The sequence below is a fragment of the Ceratotherium simum genome, chromosome 19 (assembly GCF_057802395.1).
Source record: "Ceratotherium simum simum isolate JZ-2026a chromosome 19, ASM5780239v1, whole genome shotgun sequence".
NCBI classification, from domain to species: Eukaryota; Metazoa; Chordata; class Mammalia; order Perissodactyla; family Rhinocerotidae; genus Ceratotherium; species Ceratotherium simum.
This window is the reverse complement of record NC_141918.1, coordinates 9,293,948-9,314,431: the sequence shown is the minus strand read 5'-3', so window position 1 is coordinate 9,314,431 and position 20,484 is coordinate 9,293,948. Positions and strand designations below refer to the sequence as shown.

Below are 20,484 nucleotides of genomic sequence, written 5' to 3'. Positions count from 1 at the left end.
ACAAACAACTTGATTAATAAATGGACAGAGGATCTGAATAGATGTTTTTTCAAAGAAGACATACAGATGGCCAATAGGCACATGAAAAGATGTTCAGCATCACTAATTATCAGGGAAATGCAAATGAAAACCACAAAGAGATATCACCTTACACCTGTCGGAATGACTGTTATCAAAAAGACAGGAAACAGCAAGTATTGGAGAGTATGTGGAAAAAAGAGAACTCTTGTACATTGTTGGTGGGAATGTAAATTGGTGCAGCCACTATGGAAAACAGTATGGATATTCCTCAAGAAATTAAAAATAGAACTACCATACGATCCAGCTATTCCACTTCTGGATATTTATCCTAAGAACATGAAAACACCAATTCAAAAAGATATATTGCCCCTATGTTTATTGCAGCATTATTTACAGTAACCAAGATATGGAAACAATGTAAGTGTCATAAATCGATGAATGGATAAAGAAGATGTGGTATGTATACACACACACACACACACACACACACACACACACAATGGAATACTATTTAGCCATAAAAAAGAGGGAAATCTTGCCACTTGCAATAGCATGGATGGACCTTGAGGGTATTATGCTAAGTGACATGCTCAGTCAGACAGAGAAAGGTAAATATAGTATAATTTTACTTATATGTGGAATCTAAGAAACAAAACAAATGAACAAACAAAATAAAGCAAAAACAAACTCATAGATACAGAGAACAGAGTGGTGGTTACCAGAGGGGAAGAAGGTCAGTTGTATGGTGATAGATGGTAACTAGACTATGGTAGTGATCACTTTGTAGTGTATGCAAATTTTGAATTATAATGATATACACCTGAAACTTATATAATGTTATGTACCAATATTGCCTCAATAACGAAAAAAAACTCACTAGAGAGCTTCAACAGCAGACTTGGTCAGACAGAATAAGGAATCAGCAAACTCAAAGACAGATTATTAGAAAATAGCCAGTTAGGGGCCGGCCCCGTGGCTTGGTGGTTGAGTGAGCGCGCTCCACTGCTGGCGACCCGGGTTCGGATCCCGGGCTCGCACCGACGCGCTGCTTCTCTGGCCATGCTGAGGCCACGTCCCACATACAGCAACTAGAAGGATGTGCAGCTATGACACACAACTATCTACTGGGGCTTTGGGGGGAAAAAATAAATAAATAAAATCTTTAAAAAAAAAAAAAGAAAATAGCCAGTTAGAGGAACAAAAAGGAAAAAGAGTGAAGAAAGCATACGGGACCCATAGGATGCCAGCAAATGAATGAATATATGCACTATGGGAGTCTCAAAGGATAAGAAAGAGAAAAAGGAACAGAAAGCTTATTTAAAGAAATAATGGCTGAAAACTTCCAAAATCATGGGAGGGATATGGGCATTCAGATTCATGAAGTTAAAAAATCTCAAAGCAAGATCAACTCAAAGAAGATTACTCCAAGACACAGCATAATCAAATTCTCACAAGTCAAAGAGAAAATTTTGAGAACAGCAAGAGAAAAGCAACTCATCACATACAAGGGAACTTTGATAGGGCTTATCAGCACATTTTTCAGCAGAAACCTTGGCAGGACAGGAGGGATTAGGATGATATATTTAAAATGCTGAAAGAAAAAGTACTGCCAACCAGAAGTACTATACCCAGCAAAGCTGTCCTTCAGAAATGGAGAGATAAAGATATTCCTCAACAAACAAAAGCTGAGGGAATTCATCACCACTAGACCTGCTTTACAAGAAATGCTAAAGGGAATTCTTCAAGTTAAAACAAAAGGACACTAAGTAACAACATGAAAACATATGAAAGTATAAAACTCACTGGTAAGGGTAAATATACAGTCAAATTCAGAATACTCTAAGACTGTAATGGTGGTAGGTAAATCACTTTTAACTCTGGTATAAAAGTTAAAAGAGAAAACACAAATAACTAAAGCTACAATAATTTGTTAATATATACACAATATAAAAAAATGGAGAGTGTGACATCAAAGCATAAAATGTTGGGGGGAGGAAGTAAAAGTGTAGAGTATTTGTATGTGATTGAAGTTAAGTTGTCATCAGCTTGAAATAGACTGTTATAACTATAAGATGTTTTATGTAAGCCCCATGGTAAACATGAAGGAAAAAACTTCCAATAGACATACAAAAGATAGAGAAAAAAATCAAAGCATACCACTAAGGAAAATCAACAAGTCACAAAGAAAAACAGGAAGAGAGAAAGAAAGGAGCAAAGGAACTACAAAACAGTCAGAAAAAAATAAACATAATGGCAATAGTAAGTCCTTACATCTCAATAATTACTTTAAATGTAAATAAATTAAATTCTCCAATCAAAAGACAGAGTGGTCTGAGGGATGTAAAAAAAAAGCAAAAAAATAGAGCCAGCCCTGATAGCCTAGTGGTTAAAGTTCAGTGCACTCTGCTTCAGCTGCCTTGGCTCAGTTCCTGGGCATGGAACCAGGCCACTCATCTGTCAGTAGCCATGCTGTGGTGGCAGCTCACACAGAAGAGCTAGAAGGACTTACAACTAGAATATACAACTATATACTGGGGCTTTAGAGAGGAAAAAAAAAAGAGAGAGAGAGGAAGATTGGCAACAGATGTTAGCTCGGGGCAAATCTTTCCCAGCAAAAAAAAAAAAGAGGGAAAGCGGGGAGGGAGGAGGGTGAAAGGGATGATTAGGCACATGTGTGTGGTGATGGATTCTAATTAGTCTTTGGGTGGTGAACATGATGTAATCTATACAGAAATAGAAATATAATGAGGTACACCTGAAATTTATATAATGTTATCAACCAATGTTACTGAAATAAAAAAAAGAAAGAAACTATATGCAAATTTTCCCAATAAAAAAAAAAAAAAGATGCAACAATATGCTGCTTACAAGAGACGCAGTTTAACTTTAAGAACACATGTAGTACAAAATGAAGGGATGAAAAAGATATTCCATTCAAATGGTAACCAAAAGAGAGCAGCAGTTGCTCCGCTTATATCTGACAAAATAAATTTCAGTCAAAATCTATCACAAGAGACAAAGAAGGTCACTATATAATGATAAAAAGATCGGTTCATCAAGAGGATATAACAAGTGTAAATATATACACGTCAAACATTGGAGCACCTAAATATATAAAGGAAAATTAACAGAACTGAGGCCAGGATTAGCCATACAATAATAGTAGGGAATTTCAATATGCCACTTTCAACAATGAATAGATCATCCAGACAGAAAATGAATCAGGAAATAGTGGACTTAAATAACACTTTACCCTAAATAACCTTAACAGATATATACAGAACATTCTATCCAACACAGCAGAGTGTATATTCTTCTCAAGCACACATAGAACATTCTCCAGGATAGATCATATGTTAGGACACAAAACAAACGTTAACAAATGCAAGATGACTGAAATCATATCAAGTATCTTTTCTGACCTCAGTAGTATGAAACTAGGAATCAGTAACAGAAGGAAAATTTAAAAATTTATAAATATGTGGAGATTAAACAACATACTTCTAGCCAACCAATGAGTCAAAGAAGAAATAAAAAAATGTCTTGAGACAAACAAAAATGGAAACACAACATACCAAAACCTACAAGATGCCACAAAATCAGTTCTAAGAGGGAAATTTATAGCAAATGTCTACATTAAGAAAAAGAAAAATCTCAAATAAACGACCTAGCTTTACACATCAAGAAACTAGAAAAAGAACAAATTTAGCCCAAAGTTAGCAGAAGGAAGGAAATTAAATAAAGATTAGAGCAGAAATAAATGAAGTAGAGAGAGGACTTAAAAATAAAATTATAAACGAAGGAGGAAACATTACAACTGATACCATAGAAATACAAAGAATCATAGGAGACTACTATGAACAATTGTATGCCATCCAATTGCATAACATAGAATAAATGGATAAATTCCTAGAAACATATGGCTGACCAAGACAGAATCATGAAGAAATAGAAAATCTGAATAGACCCATAGTGAGTAAGGAGACTGAAGCAGTAATCAACAACCTCTCAACAAAGAAAAACCCATGACCAGATAGCTTCACAGGTGAGTACTATCAAACATTTAAACAAGAATTAATGCCAGTCCTTCTCAAACTCTTCCAAAAAATTGAAAAGGAGGGAACACTTCCAAACTCATTTTTTGAGGCTAGTATTACCCTCATACAAAAGCCAGATAAGGACACTATAAGAAAAGAAAATTACAGAACATCACTACAAAACTCCTCAACAAAATATTAGCAAACTGAATTCAATAACACATTAAAAGGATCATACACCTTGATCCAGTGAGATTTATCCCTGGAGTGCAAGGATAGTTCAGCATACACAAATCAATAAACATGATACATTAACAGAATGAAAGATAAATATTACATGATCATCTCAATAGATGCAGAAAAAGCATTTAGCAAAATTCAACATCCTTTCATGATAAAAACTCTCAACAAATTAGGTGTAGAAGGAATATACCTCAACGTAATGAAGGCCATATATGATGAGCCCACAGCTAAAATCATACTTAATGGTGAAAAGCCGAAAACTTTCCCTCTAATATTAGGAAGAAAACAAGGATTCCCACTCTCTCCACTTCTATTCAACATAGTGCTAGAAGTCTTAGCGAGAGCAGTTTGGCGAGAAAATGAAATAAAAGGCAAATAGGAAAGGAAGAAGTAAAATAGTCCCTGCAGATGACATAATCTTATATGTAGGAAACCCCAAAGACTCTGTCAAAAAACTGTTAGAACTAATAAATGAATTTAGTAAAGTTGCAGGACACACAATTGACATACAAAAATCAATTACATTTCCATATACTAACAACAAACTATCCGAAAAAAATGAAGAAAATCCCATTTACAATAGCATCAAAAAGAATAAAATTCTTAGGAATAAACGTAACCCAGGAGGTGAAAGATATGAACGTTGAAAACTATAAAACATTGATGAAAGAAGTTGAAGGTAACACAAATAAATGGAAAGATATCCTGTGTTTACGGATTGGAAGAATTAATATTGTTAAAATGTTCATACTACCTGAAGAGATCTACAGATTCAATACAATCCCTAGAAAAATTGTAATGGCATTTTCCCATACATAGAAAAAATAATTCTCTCATTCATACAGACTACAAAAGACCCCAAATAGCCAAAGAAATCTTGAGGAAGAAGAACAAATCTGGAGGCATCACACTTCCTGATTTCAAACTGTAGTACAAAGCTATAGTAATCAGAACAGTATGGTACTGGCATAAAAACAGACACCTCAACCAATGGAACAGAGTAGAGAGCCCAGAATTAACCCGTGCCTATACAGTCAAGTAACCTTTGACAAGGACGCTAAGAAGACACAACAGGGAAAGGAGAGTTTTTTTGTAAACAGTGTTGGGAAAACTGAATATCCGCAGGCAAAAGGATGAAATGGAACCTTATCTTACACCATACACAAAAATTAACTCCAATGGATTAAAAACTTAAATATAGGACCTGAAACCATAAAACTCCTAGAAGAAAACATAGGAAAAAAACTTCTGGACATTGGTCTTAGCAGTTATTTTTAGGGTATGATACCAAAAGCACAGACAACAAAAGCAAAAATAAGCAAGTGGCACTACATCAGACTAAAAAACTTCTGCAAAGCAAAGGAAATAATCAACAAAGTGAAAATGCAAACTGTGGAATGGGAGAAAATATTTGCAAACCACATATCTGATAAGGGGTTAATATCCAAAATATGTAAGAAACTCAAACAATTCAATAGCAGAAAAACAAATAACTTGATTTAAAAATGGGCAAGGGACCTGAATAGACATTTTTACAAAGAAGACATATAAATGACCAACAGGTATGAAAAGGTACCTCAGCTTCACTAATTATCAGAGAAATGCAAATCAAAGCTATGAGATATCACCCCACACTTGTTAGGATGGCTGTTATTAAAAGACAAGAGATAGCAAGTGCTGGTGAGAGTGTGGAGAAAAGGGAACCCTTATACACTGTTGTTGGGAATGTAATTGGTATAGCCCTTTGGAAAACAGTATGGAGGTTCCCCAACAAGTTAAAAATAGAACTACCACATGGTTCACTAGTTCCACTTCTGGACATATATAAAATGGATATGAATATATGAGATATATGGATAGATATATATCAAAGAGATATCTGCATTCCCATGTTCATTGCAGCATATTCACAACAGCCAATATATGTAAATAACCTAAATGTCCATCAACAAATGAAAGGATAAGGAAAATGTGTTATATATATATATATATTCAATGAAATATTATTCAGCCCTAAAACAGAAGGAAATCCTCCCATTTGTGACAACATGGAGGACATTATGCTAAGTGAATAAGCCAGACACAGAAAGACACGTACTGTATGACCTCACTTATATGTGGAATCTAAAATATTCAAACTCCTAGAAGCAGAAAGTAGAAGAGTGAAAGTTGGGTGGAGGATGGGGCAGGGGGATAGGTCGGAGGATGGAGCATGGGATGGGGACATGTTGGTCAAAGGGTACAGACGGTCAGTTGTAAGATAAATGAGTAATGGAGATCTAATGTACAGCATGGTGACTATAGCTAATACTGTATTGTATACTTGAAATTTGCTAAGAGAATAAATCTTAAGTATTCTCACTGCAAAACTAAAGATAGCAACTACTTAAGATGATGTATGTGTTAATTAGTTTAATTGTGCTAATCATTTCACAATATATATGTATATCAAGTCATCACTCATCACACTGTACATCTTAAATATATACAATTTTTATTTGTCAGTTATACCTCAACAAAGCTGGGGGGAAAAAAGAAACAACACAGGTAAAAGACATTAACTTTCTGGGGAGGAAACCAGTAAGATGATATAGTTGGTTCAAAGAGCATTTTGAGGAACTAGATATTTATAGATATTTGAAAAGGAATGTTAGAATAAGATGGCCAGATTAGATAGAAAACTGGTTAATGTCCAGTAGGGCAATAAAAATCATATCTTGAGGGGGCCAGCCCCAGTGGCCTAGTGGTTAAGTTCAGCACACTCTGCTTCCACTGCCTGGGTTTGGTTCCCGGGTGTGGACCTACACCATGCATCTGTCAGTGGCCTTGCTGTGGCAGCAGCCCACATAGAAAAAAATGTTAGCTCAGGGCGAATCTTCATCGGAAAAAAAAAAAAATCATATCTTGAGGTTATCTTTTTTCCCAGACAGAATATTATTTGCATCACTAGCAGACAAGATCTGCAACTTAATAGACCATCTCAGAATCAGAATCCTATAGAATTAATAGTTAAATTGCAAAGTTAAATGAAGTTACATTTCTCTAGATAAGTAAATAATCCTTGGATGGGCGTGGTAAACAGTGTGTCAGTATGACGTCAAAATACATGCTATAATCTCTTAATTTTATTTCCAAGTTTTTTTGGTAGCAAAATAAACAAAAGATAACCAGTTCTGAAATAAAGTTGCTAACTATAAATATGAGAATTTTAAATATTGGTGCCTTTCCATTTTAAATATTTAAACCTTCTCCTGTGTTGAAATGCTCAACTCCTAAGCCTGCAGCTATCAATTTTCTAAATAAAATTGTTCTTTCAACTTCATTTAACTTTATTAAATTTCAGTTGGTAAAGGAAAATATTGCTGAAGAGGTTTTATAAGGGCATTCTTCTGGCTCTCATGTTTTCATTCTAAGCTTCGTCTTTTAAAAATGTTTGATTATTTCTATTTACTAATAATTTATTGTCATTACCACAGTGTCTTATACAGTGTGTTGTATTTTTCTATGTATTTAAGAATGCTTCAAGTCCATATCCTTAAATCAGACTTTCTCCATCATAAAATTTATATAAATGACTTTTATAAAACTTTTGTAATTTAAGATTTATAGTAAATTATAAATTTGTGGGGTTACACAAAAAGTTTGTTTCAGTTTTATATGAATGTATTAACTCTTTATTTCTTTCAACTATTTAAATCAATATGTGTTTCACACTTTGTAATTTTTGGAACTTATCAAACATTTAGTGATTCAGTTAGGATTTCAATGAATAAACAGTGAAACTGCAAACTGTTTACTTTTGCCTTATCGTCCGGCATGAAATTGAAGAGAAATTTTGTCTTTTTTTTTTTTTTTACCGTTGGCACCAAAGGAATACCAAATTAAAAAAAAAAAAAAACCTAGGTGGAATCTTTTTAAATTGCAGAGTAACATTTTTATTCATCTCCAAGCACTTTTTGCTAGGACACATATTATAAGGAATAAGTTAATAACCAATTTTATTAGAAGACATTTCAGTCTTGTTATAAATAAGTAACTATTGATAACTGAAATGTTGAGATGAGAGTGGATATAGCAGAAAGCACAATAGTGTGGTTTTAGCCAGGGCTGTCCAACATGGACATGCAGTCAGCTGGGGAGAAAAATACTAATAAATAAATTCTCTAATTCCTAAGCAAAATAGTAAAAATTATAAGCCTTAAGAAATTGAAGTAAACAAGTATAATATGAAATTGAGAAATAATAGTACCTTCGGTTTGCATTTACCCTGTAGATAACCAGTGGTGGTTTGAGATGATGCTAAATTGTAACAAATGTGTTTTGGCTCATTTGACTAAGCAAAACAAATAAAATCACTTTCTCAATCTTGTTTGATAAGATCAGACCACTTCTATTATTGAAGCATATTTGAATTTTGTATAACAGGACAGTAAGATACAAACTCTAAAACTCTTTAGACCTCTTTGGATGTTCTTATCTGACCATATGGTAGTAAGAGGATTCCATTTTCCAATAAGCATGGCTACTTAAGGTGTTTATGGATTTCTCTTGGGGGTTATAGGCACTGATAAATATTGCCATTTTAGGGGACATATTGTAAATGAGAGTATTTTTTCCTATTAGTGTAAAGCAACCAAATTTTAACAAATTCATATTTTAGTAAAATTAATTTAAATAATGCATATAAGATTTGGCATCCTGTGGGCTGATAATGAACATGTTTGACTGAAGGAATACAGAGCATTTTTAAATTCCTACCTTTGGCCCCATAATAGGGAGAGTGGGGTTTTTTTCATAACAAATTCATCTCTCAGCACAAACAAGAATGTATGTTGTATTTCTATGTATCTTAGAAGTCGGAAAACAGATAATTTCTTATTATAAATGCTTGAAGTGAAATTTCTACTTTTTGAGAAATATAGAATTACTGATACAAAATATAGAATAATATAGGACATATAGAATAATAAATTAATAATTTATTAGAATTAATAGATCTAATAGAAATTAATCACCAACATGCATTTGAAACCTCACCAGTATTATGTGATCATATGAATGCAATAGTTTCCATGTGGAATATTAGGTACAGTACAAGCAGTTTTTGTGACTCATATTACCATCTGTCACTTCAATCTGGGGGACATGTCTATAGGTTGTTTTCATACACATGCAGGTACACACACATGCACACACACACTGAAAAATTTATAGAAGCTTTGAAATTCGCAGTCTTATAATGAAAATTATAATTTAGCTTAAACATTAGATAGTGCCATTATTAGCTATCATTATCGAGCATTTGATATATTCCTGGTATGGGTGAGACTTAAATATATTAACATATTTTATCTTCATAATAACCTAAAAAGTTTAGCAATATCTATCCACAGAATATAGATTTCCCTGTTAATTTAATTGTAGTTCTGTTTCCTCAGTTAGTGAATATTTTCTGGCAATTTGTGTAATACAACAAAATCTCTGATTATGTACTACTTGTAAATGAATTGAACTCTGCTGCTATAGTTTTTTATATAGTTTAATCCTTTATAAAAGGTGGCAGTTTCGAGAATATTTAAAAACTGTTCCCATCATCCTAAAATAGAGACTTTCTTTTCTAATAGAGGAAAAATTTTGCATAAAACAAGGAATAAGTAACATAAATTATATTTCATCTGGAAAATTAAGATTTTGGATTCTAAAACCTGTGATTTCCAGGAGCGGAAAAAGTTTTTCAGTATCAATCATCCACCAATGTGCTTAATAATTGTACATTTTCCTAGGAAATCTTACTTTCCACCTTCCATCATATCATTGTAAGAAGTCTCATCACCCTCCAGCTCAACAAAACATTAGTCAAAAGCAAGGAATTAATATTTTAATCTTTTATACTTCTTTTTTTAATCTTTTTATTTCTCTCTCCTTCTAGTGTACATAAATAGTCTTCTTCTTTCTCACTTACCAAATGTATGAAATAAACTGTCATAGACAATAGCAGGTCTGGAAACTGTTAAATCGTGTGGCCCTTAGCTCTTCTGCAAAGTCACATTGCAGCTTGAAATAGCCATTGATAAGGGCAGGACTAGGGAGGGTCCCACCAATGCCAGGATAAGAGAGAAACCAAGTCTACCTGGCTTCTGATGACCCACTTTGGTTTCTAATTAATGTTTTTAGGAAGTGTTGCTATGGAGTAACAGTTGTGTTGGGCCAGGTACTGTTGGTTTGAGGAATTGTTGGAAGGACCTTCTGTATCTTAGGATTTTGGTCCTGGCCACCTAACAGCAGACAATATCCTCAAGTCGATATAGATCCCTTTTGCCTGCTATTCATTAGGCATACATTCTAAAATTTTAAAACTGTTTCTAATGTCAAGTACTCCATGTGCTATAATTTTCCAATGTTGTTATGAAATATGTAGGGTTTGGTTAGGAAGAGTCTTGATTATCTTAGTGTGTCTGTAGAGTGGTTTACGTAATATTTATTGGGTTTGCAAATTGCATAGTTGAATGTGATTATTTTTTATGTCAAATTTCTGTTTCTGAGGTTTTTAAATGTCTTCTAGAACTTTTGGTTTACTAAATTCTCATATTGTTGTTAAGGCTCTGAAAAAAAAAATAGCTCCCTAATAAGTTCTGATAGAATTTCTTCATGATTAAAATAAATTTCCACTAACATTTATGAATTCAAATGTGATCCCTGAGGTGTATCACATGACTGAGAGTAGAAGAATGCCATTGGACGCTCTGAATCTTTAGGCTAACGTCACATTATAGTTAAGAATAACCCTCCTAGGCTTTTTATTTAGGATGCCATCTGTAATCTCATTGTTGAACACTAAGACAGTGTGACCCTCCCAACAGAATGCTGACCTCAGAAGCCTGAAAAATTTCGATATGTAATCTCTCACATTTATCTTAAAAATAATTCTGTGTTGTCACATAATGTTTATAAATGTAAAGATTATATATTGAATTGAAAAACACCTGATAATATGAAACTTATGAAGAAGAAAATGGTTTAGATAGGGGTTTCTTTTTTCTAAGCCCTAAACTTGCATGCAGTTCTTTGACTGTTTGGTATCTTCTACAACTAGACTCCAGCTATTATAAAGCCTCTGTTTATTCTCTGGTATTCCAGACTAAAGTGACACATCAAATAGAGAGGGTAAATAAAGTTCAGTTCACTACAGTTTCAGAATTGACATTTATAGTGTAGTGAAATCAATCAAAGCATATGAAATGGTAAATCTGGTGAGAAATAAGTTGAGTTTGTCAAAATCGTTTAGACCTGACTTAAGGTAAGTGTCTTGACCTCCCTTGCTCTCAATTTTCCCATCTATGAAATTGGAAACTTGGTCTAGAGGATTCCTAAGGTCCCCTCCAGCTCAAAAGTTCCATGATAATAATAGGTAATACATTTATTTTTTTTTTAATTACAAATGGTTCAAAAAGGTACATAAAGCTAGAATTTCTTCAGCTAGTGCCTTACCGTGCTTGGACATTGGTGTGGTTGAATGTTTCAGCTTTATCTCTTATTTCTTCATATGCTGACACATAATGGCCATCGATAGACCTTTTGGGAGAGGGTGAGTAAAGCTTTATTTTAAACTTCTGTCTTGAGAGACTTCCATATCTTAATAACTGTCCTCGTGTGGTCATGTGCAGCCTGGTATATCTTTGCCCTTTTCTTTTCTTCTCTTCCATTTGTTCTCCGTCTCTGTTGCAACATAGATTCTTTGGCTGCGCTTTCCTCTGTTTCCTCTGAAGCTCAGATCTCAGACCCATTTGCACCAGCACCTTCCCCTCCTCCCACAACTGCAGAAATTGCAACTACTCCAGCTTCTGCCTCGACCACTGCGACTGTCACTGCTGTCGCTGCTGAAGTGGATCTCTTTGGAGGTCAGTCAGTCACATCACTGTTCTTTAACTTTCCTTCCAGGATTGCTGAAATTGCCTTAGAGTTAAGGTGTTTAAGAATTTTTACATTATATAGCAGCATGTCGTGGGGTTTAAGTATTTTTTAAATGTTGATTCATGTATATTTATCTTTGCTAAATTTATCAACTGTATCTTCATTTTAGTGATTTTCAAGCAGAGGTTGCTATACTTCAGATCCATTTGATTTTCCATTTTTGCAAGTTAGGATTTAAGTTGCTACTAGAACACTTGTCCCATGTATGCTCCTGCCCTGCAGAATCTGTATGAGAGTGGCACCGGACTTCTCCATCGTATTTAGGCTTGGCTTTTTGGCCAGATTTGAACTAGCAGAGAGAAAAATATTTGCAGAATATGGGAGAGGAAATCCTGGCCTGTTGTTTCTTAAGATTTAGGACAAAAAGTCATCTAAGAGTAGTTCAGATTTGGGGCTCTCTGTCAGTTTAGAGATAATGCCCGTTTTGGCAATTTTAAGCTTATTTTTTGCAAGCAAAAACCTGGCTCATCTTTGGCTGTGGAACTTTGACAAATCATGTGAATCAGCACTTGAAATGCTGATTGAAAACAGGTTTAGGTCAGACTGTGAAATGATTGTCTGAAAATGTGCTTTCCATGCAGATATAACTTCTGACACAGAGTTGATTTACAGCTGCGGGCTTGAGTCCGATATCCTAGACTCTGCCAGGATAATAGGCCTGGACCTGATGAACCATCTGAAGCCAGTTTATTTACATATTCCCATCCGAGAGGTACTAATGCCCAAAGCTAGAGAAGGGCTCATATCAAATACAGACATAGGGGAGTGTTATATTCATCATAGTTTTATGTTTCTTCATTATAGTATAACATCTTTCCCAGGGCATTTTGAGAATATGGTAAAGAAATTGGAGGAAGCAAATGGTAGGGAGGGCAGGAGAGGTTTGGCAGGCTCCAGTGGAGTTAATGTATTCCCCTGGGAACACACAGTCATACTCTGTCACATACCACTGTGCTATACACCATGCCCAGTCTCTGAGCTTTGCCAACCTTGTCTAAGACGAGGAGCACTCAACTAGACACAGCCTTGTTGCCACTGTTTCATGCAAATAACTTGCTGCTGCCCTGCTGCACTGGCCTTCCTATGAGAGGAGAAACGTGTTTTTAAAAAAGTAAGGGAAAGGGGTTTACAGACTCCTGAATAGTTTATTATAGAGAGTCATCCACTAGAACAAGTTAGTTTTTCAGTTATGCCTCTGTAACTTTTGAGACCAAAAATTAAAGTTTTAGCTTACATTTATAAAATCAACTTCTTCACTCCCTCATCTCCCCCCGCCCCCATTGTTGGTGTTTGGTATGGATGGTTTCTCACAGGTTTATGTTAACAGTAAACTTCAAGGAGAATATGGACAGGATGGATAACAATTTTGTGCTTGAACATTTCTATACCTTTTGTTATTTAGATTGTTGTGTTTCTGTCCATTCGTGAGGAGCTTAATTGCCTCTAAGAAATCAATCAGGGGCTGGCCCCATGGCTTAGCGGTTAAGTGCGCTCGCTCGCTGCTGGCGGCCCGGGTTCGGATCCCGGGTGCTCACCGGTGCACCGCTTCTCTGGCCATGCTGAGGCCACGTCCCACATATAGCAACTGGAAGGATGTGCAACTATGATGTACAACTATCTACTGGGGCTTTGGGGATAAAAGGGGAATAAAAGGGGGAGGATTGGCAATAGATGTTAGCTCAGGGCCAGTCTTCCTCAGCAAAAAAAAGAAGAGGATTGGCATGGATGATAGCTCAGGGCTGATGTTCCTCACAAAAAAAAAAAAAAAAGAAATCAATCAACTCCATCTTCCTTCCCCCATCGCTCTCTAGAATAATAAAGCCTCAGATATTTCTTGCAATAGTCTTTGTGCCATTATGCTGTTAGTGTTGATAATTTCTTCCTGCTTTGACTACATTTGTCAAGCGGAGAAATAAGTATGTTTGGAAATATTTTCATGATGGCATTCTTTCTACCCTAAAATACAAATTTAAAGGACTAGTGCTGCAGAAAATCATATAACATAATGCCAAAGAATGGGGCTCTCCTCATGATTTCACCAACATCCTTTCGAGTACTCCTGCCGGAGATTGAGTAGAGATGAGTAGATCTGCAGATCACAATTTATTATTGTTATTGATCAGTAGAGTTCTGTAAACTGCCCCCTGGCCTCTGACAGCTGTAAAATTCTATCCTTGATGTTGAGGAGTCTATATGTGTCACTGTCTGTTTTGTGGTTTTCAGTGATATTCCCTAAATTCTTTCATGCTCTTTATTGATTTATAAGGAACCATTTAGAGATGGGATTTTAAATAAAAACTTAAACTAAAATCTTTTTGGCTATGTTGTCTGACCTTTTTTTTTTTTGTATCTCTAAAATGGGCAAGCGGTAGAACCCTTGCACAAATTTGTTTACAAGACTTTAAAACTTACCCTTTTGAGATTTAATGTAGCATGTAGAACAGTATTAAGTAGATTTCTTTAGAAATAAACAATGAATTTTATTTTCTGAAAAATGACTAATTGTTTAATTTCATGGATATGAAATATTAAAACATTAAAATGTTCTATGTATTTTAGTCCTATATTTTCATTACAAATTTGTAAAATAGGAAACATCTGTTATTTTTAAATATTCAGGTTGATACCCACATAACATTTTAGTCATTTCAGTGTAAGTCATTAAAATTTTTTTTCAGAAACATTATATTTACAAAATGCTTTCTTTTTTAAAGTGAAATTTTAAGAAATAAAATCTACTTTCTCTGGTCATGCAGAACAGCACTGCAAGGCAGTGTTTGCTTAAAAAAAATTAGTAAAACTTACAGATATTGATAAAAGACAAAATCCTTAAAAACATTCTATTTTTTATTTATGAAAATCTTACTAACAACAGCACATTAGTTTGTAACAACACAGGGTTTTCCTAAGCCCTTGAATGCTAAATTGATGCTAATTCCTCTACACAAGCCCCCTGATACCCTTTCAATCAACTGTCTCAATTTGTGAGCAAGCTTTCATGGTAGTCTGTGGTAGTCTAGAATGGTAGTCTGTGAGCATGAAATCAAGTGCCTGGAAAACCAAAGAACTTACCTCACAAGGCTGACTTCATTTGTACATGTTGGTTAACAAACTAAGTTAACCAGCCTTCCTTAAAACCAATACTTAAATATAAGCACTTAAAACTAGATTTCACGTTAAGAGTCTTATAATCTTGGGCCTTCGGGGAAGAAAAGGAACTGTAATGGTGACTCTTGCGCTGTTGAGAACGATTGAAAACTTTGTGCTGACTATGTGGTTAAAAGCCGGCTTATGTGTCTGGAGAAGAGGGAGAATGGTTCAGGCTGGGGAAGATGACAGCTTTTAGAAATTTTCGGAAAGGTAGTCACATGATAAAAAGTTTTAGGGAAAATTCTTCCTAGACTGCTAGAAGGAAAAAAAGACTAGTGTACGGCAGTGTCAGAGAGACCAGTTTGCTGGGTAAGGCCTGGACTGAGTCCATAATTGTAGAACAGCAGGATCTTGCATTCCCGAGAAATAGCCCTGGTTGAAAATTGGCAGAATGTGGAAATGAACTGCAAGTGGGTAACAAGGGAAGGAGAACTGGATTGGAAATAGCTGGAGTTTTCAATATTGGAAGGATAATACTGCCATTGATAATGAAAGAAAGCTAGATATTAAAAAGAAGTTTTGGGGGCCAGCCCAGTGGCGTAGTGGTTAAGTGGGCGCGCTCCTCTGCAGCGGCCCAGGGTTCGGATCCTGGATGCGCATTGCCGCACCACTTGTCAAGCCATACTGTGGCGGCGTCCCATATAAAGCAGAGGAAGATGGGCACGGATGTTAGCCCAGGGCCAGTCTTCCTCAGCAAAAAGAGGAGGATTGGCGACAGATGTTAGCTCAGGGCTGATCTTCCTCACACACACACCCACACACACAAAGAAATTTTATTGGTTTTTTTAAACAACATCAAAATTTTATTATCTCTCTTCAGTTCTGGAGACCGACTGGGCTCAGCTGGACAGTTCTCACTGAGTCCCTTTTGTGGCCACAGTCAGACAGTGGCTGGGGCTGGGGTCATCCCTAGTCTTGCTCATTCTCATCTCTGTCTTCTGGTCTGGGAAGACTTAACAACCGGGGCCTGGTGCAGCTGGGGCTCCTGTCTTTAAGAGAAGTTTTGATGGGAGTAAATGAGTTGTTTATGATGTTTGGTTTTAAGTAACAGGAAAAGCATTAAAGGAGATGTGTTGCTGACAGAGAAAAAAACACCTCTCCTGAGGATATAGCTAAAAATATGGGTTTCACCTACTTATATATAAGTGATAATTAAAGAGACCAGTTCACAAATATTTATTTGACCCCTAGCACTGATTTAAGTGGTGTTTTTTCCATCCTACAAGGAGGGAATAGTACAGTAGAATGTGGCACAGTTTGTAACAGTGCGGCGTAGTAGTTAAACACGCAAACCTCAATCAGACAATTTATAGCCAAATCCTGTCTCTGCCATTTGCTGGCTGTGTGACCTCGGTCAAGTCTCTCAGACTCTCCAAACTTCTGTTCTCTTATCTACAAAGGGAGATAATATAACCTACATCACAAGGTAGTTGTAGGAATTAAATGTAATAATGCATATAAAATATTTACTCAGTGACTGGCACATAAATACTCACTAAGTAGTGACTATTGTTACTGTTTCTGCTATTTCCAATATTATTAGCCCCAGTTCCATGTTTTATAGGAATAAAAAGAAAAAAACACCTGACACATGACAAAATATTTTCAGCCCTCCCGACCTCTTGTACTTTTCTTGTCTTCTTCTGTCCTGGCTCTTAGAGCTTTCACATTGCTCTACGTCCTCTATTACAGTGTCCTTAACACGCCCTCTAGGGAGGTAGGCCTGCCCTATCCCCTGATGTATTTTCATACTCGAGTATTATTATTTGGCCTCTCCCCCTGACTGGCATCTACTCAGAACATATATTCCCTCAGTGTAGCGTAACACTGGGCCTCAGGATGTTACTTAAGCATCTTTCATGCTCAGGTCAGTTTGGAACATGCTGGGTTAAACTGAGAAGCAAGTGTCTTGACTGTAGGATTTCCTACAGCCTAATAAACTACATAAATCTTCAAGAAAGGGGATATACTGTATACCATTTCCCAAGCATATTTGACAAATTCTTTGTAATGGCCAGAGGACCAGTGCTCTGGGAAATGCTGGTATATGTTGTGGAAGGCAGTATTTTAGGATGGGAAGTCCCTCAGGTAAGTGCCACGTTCTAGGTGGGTGTTGGTCCCCACTTTCCAGGTGTTTCTTCTGCTCAGCAAGTCATACTTATGATGGCTTCATTCCTTTTGTACTTTGGAACTATAGAGTCTCTTTGAAAAATTCAGAATGCTTTACCATAATTAACGTGGTTTGTTGGCAGAAACACATCGGGAACCATTTGTACACATCAGCTGTTTATAAATTGGGCATTTATAAACTGGGCTGCTCGTATATTAATGGATTTTCTACTATAAATAGTAATACACTTGTAGTCTTACAACATCAAACTGTATTTTTAATCTGTTGAAAATAAATCATTTTCCAAATAACTAGAGCAATACAATATTTGAAAACAATAATAAATTTAAGTCAAAGTAAAGGCATTATGGTGTCATCCCCTAATTTTGTGTTCTCTTTATTCCCTTAAATCCTTGGTTGTGTCTGAAAATGATTTTCAAGGATAATGAAGACTTAATGTTTATGAATACTTAGTAAAGCTTTCATGTTTAACTGTGTAATTTTTCCTGTCCTAGACTATAAAAAAAATTTTAAATTAGAATTGTTTGTTTACATCATCATATATTTAGTTTTATTGACATTAGAGAAGATGTCCATGTTTGGTAGAAACCACTAGTCAGTGACATCATAGTAACATGATGAATAAGTATTACCTGGACATGAAAGATTCATGTCTTAAATTACATAGTAAAATTATTTTTGTGTTTTAATTTTCACATCCATTAATTTCTAATGATACATAAAACATGCTTCTCAGAGCCCTTATACAATGAGAATCTTGTCACCTTTTGGATCCTAATAGGCCTCAGCAGTATCCACATTGTTCCACTTGCATGTAATTAACATGAAGGGGCGCAAAGAATCATTGTTTTGTGACTGCCAACAGTGCATGGGGCATAAAGATGCGTTTTAAGAAATTCATGTTGTATAAGGGAGCCTTCTTTCGCAATTTAACTTGGTTCTTTTACTATATTTTCTTCTCTTTTTATTCCTTTAATTTCTGTTGTTTTAAAAACTGCACCCAAGATGCCTTTGCAGCTTCTCCTGGGGAGGCCCCTGCAGCATCCGAAGGGGCCGCCGCACCAGCCCCCCCAACCCCTGTAGCCGCAGCACTTGATGCATGTTCAGGAAATGGTGGGTTCAAAGTCATGCCAGTCTGTTGTTTCTCTGTCTAATGTGAAGCTCCTGTAGTTAGACGTGGCCATATATTTTTCTAATTTTAATTTCTTCTGAGTATAAAGTATCATTCATCATAACTGAATTAATAATGCCGGGGCTTAAAACATTAAGACAATGAAGTGCATACTTATCAAAATTGACAATTTCTCAAGATTGACAATTTTTGTCAGTGCAAGTATGCTCTCTTAATGTTTTCTTCTCCTTTAATGCTATATTGTACTCTTTTGTAACACTGAGTTCAAATATATGGGCATGTTTTAATGAATTTTCAAAGCTACCAAATGGACCAGATTAAGAATTTGAAGAATAACAATCTCTGATCCTAGACTGTAGGCTAATCTTACAGTACTTTGAAGTGTTTCAGTTTCTTAACTTATGGTACCTACTAAATTTTCTTTTGTCTTTAGAAAAACATTCTAATCACTGATCCCTGCTAATAGGATAGTAGTTCAGTCCAAGCAGCCTAAGGCCTAGCTAGCATGTAAATGTCTGTGTCAGGGTCTCTTACCATAGTTATGACCCCCCTCTCTTGTCTCTTTCCTTACTGACGCTGTGTGTGTCTCCACTTTCCTTCCCGAAAGACCCCTTTGCCCCGTCTGAAGGTAGTGCAGAGGCTGCACCCGAGCTGGACCTCTTTGCAATGAAGCCACCTGAGACCAGTGTTCCTGTAGTTACCCCTACAGCTAGCACAGCCCCTCCGGTTCCCGCCACTGCTCCTTCTCCTGCTCCCGCCGCTGCAGCTGCCACTGCTGCCACTACTGCTGCCGCTGCCGCCGCCGCCACCTCCACCACCACCTCCGCCGCCGCCACCACCGCTCCTCCTGCTCTAGATATCTTTGGTGGTAATTTTTTGTTGTTGTTGTTGAACTCTTTCCATCTGGTGGATCGAATTCTGGTACGCGAGATATACTGCATACACAACTATTCCTGCATGAATACTATGTAACTAAATGGTTCTCTAGAAACCATTTGCTGCTTAGTTCAGAATTCTCCAAAGTGCTAATTCAGACCTGGAGAGTGATGCTGTTTCAGGCTGGTTTGTCAAGTTGAGTAAAGGCATGTGTGTTCTTGGTCTTAGATTTATTTGATTCTGCTCCTGAAGTCACTGCAGCGCCCAAGCCAGATGCCGCTCCTAGCATAGACCTGTTTGGTACAGGTAAAACCAAAGCAACCCTTTTTCACATTAGTCTTCCTAGCTGTTGTCATGATTAGACTCTTTGTACTCACCTGTGATAATGCATTTGTTAGATTTTTGACTTTGATTTCAGCTTTCTACTTACCTCTGCTTGGTTTTGGTTTGTTTCACTTTTGGAAGATGCTTTCTCCTCTCCACCACAAGGGGCCTCTCCTGTGCCTGAGAGTTCGCTCACTGCTGACCTCTTATCTGGTGAGTGCCTTTGTCAAGGTCAAGCCTGCAGAGATGTCTTGTGGGGGTTACGTGTGGAGAGGCAGATATGAAAACATGCGGGTTTGTCTTGAGTTCTTTTAAACTCAAAAGTTCACTTTTTAAAAAAATCTCATTTTTGGCCCATCACCAACTGATGAGGGTTAATACTTCAAATCTAACGCTGGTGCTAAGAGAAAACTTCTTTTCTCAGACTAAAGCCTCTGACCTCAAAAAGTCAAATTTTATTTTCTTCTGGAAGTTATGTTATAAAATCCATTTGCTTTTCCTCATCTGTTAAGATGGACTGCAATGTTACTGCCTGCTCTTGAACATGAAATCTCCAGAAGCCATTTGTCAAGGCTCGTGGTTTCATTGTCCTTTGAGTG

At 36.3% G+C, this 20,484-nt stretch overlaps 1 protein-coding gene across 1 annotated transcript in view; it reads left to right on the top strand.

The window, feature by feature from the left end:
* Positions 1-20,484, top strand: part of SNAP91 (synaptosome associated protein 91) — a 152,787-nt gene that overhangs the window by 95,843 nt on the left and 36,460 nt on the right. The window contains exons 14-19 of the mRNA XM_087443835.1: positions 11,872-11,886; positions 12,032-12,199; positions 18,559-18,666; positions 19,293-19,553; positions 19,790-19,867; positions 20,027-20,098. Of these exons, the coding sequence (XP_087299961.1) occupies positions 11,872-11,886; positions 12,032-12,199; positions 18,559-18,666; positions 19,293-19,553; positions 19,790-19,867; positions 20,027-20,098 (702 nt within the window). The remainder of the gene's footprint in view (positions 1-11,871; positions 11,887-12,031; positions 12,200-18,558; positions 18,667-19,292; positions 19,554-19,789; positions 19,868-20,026; positions 20,099-20,484) is intronic.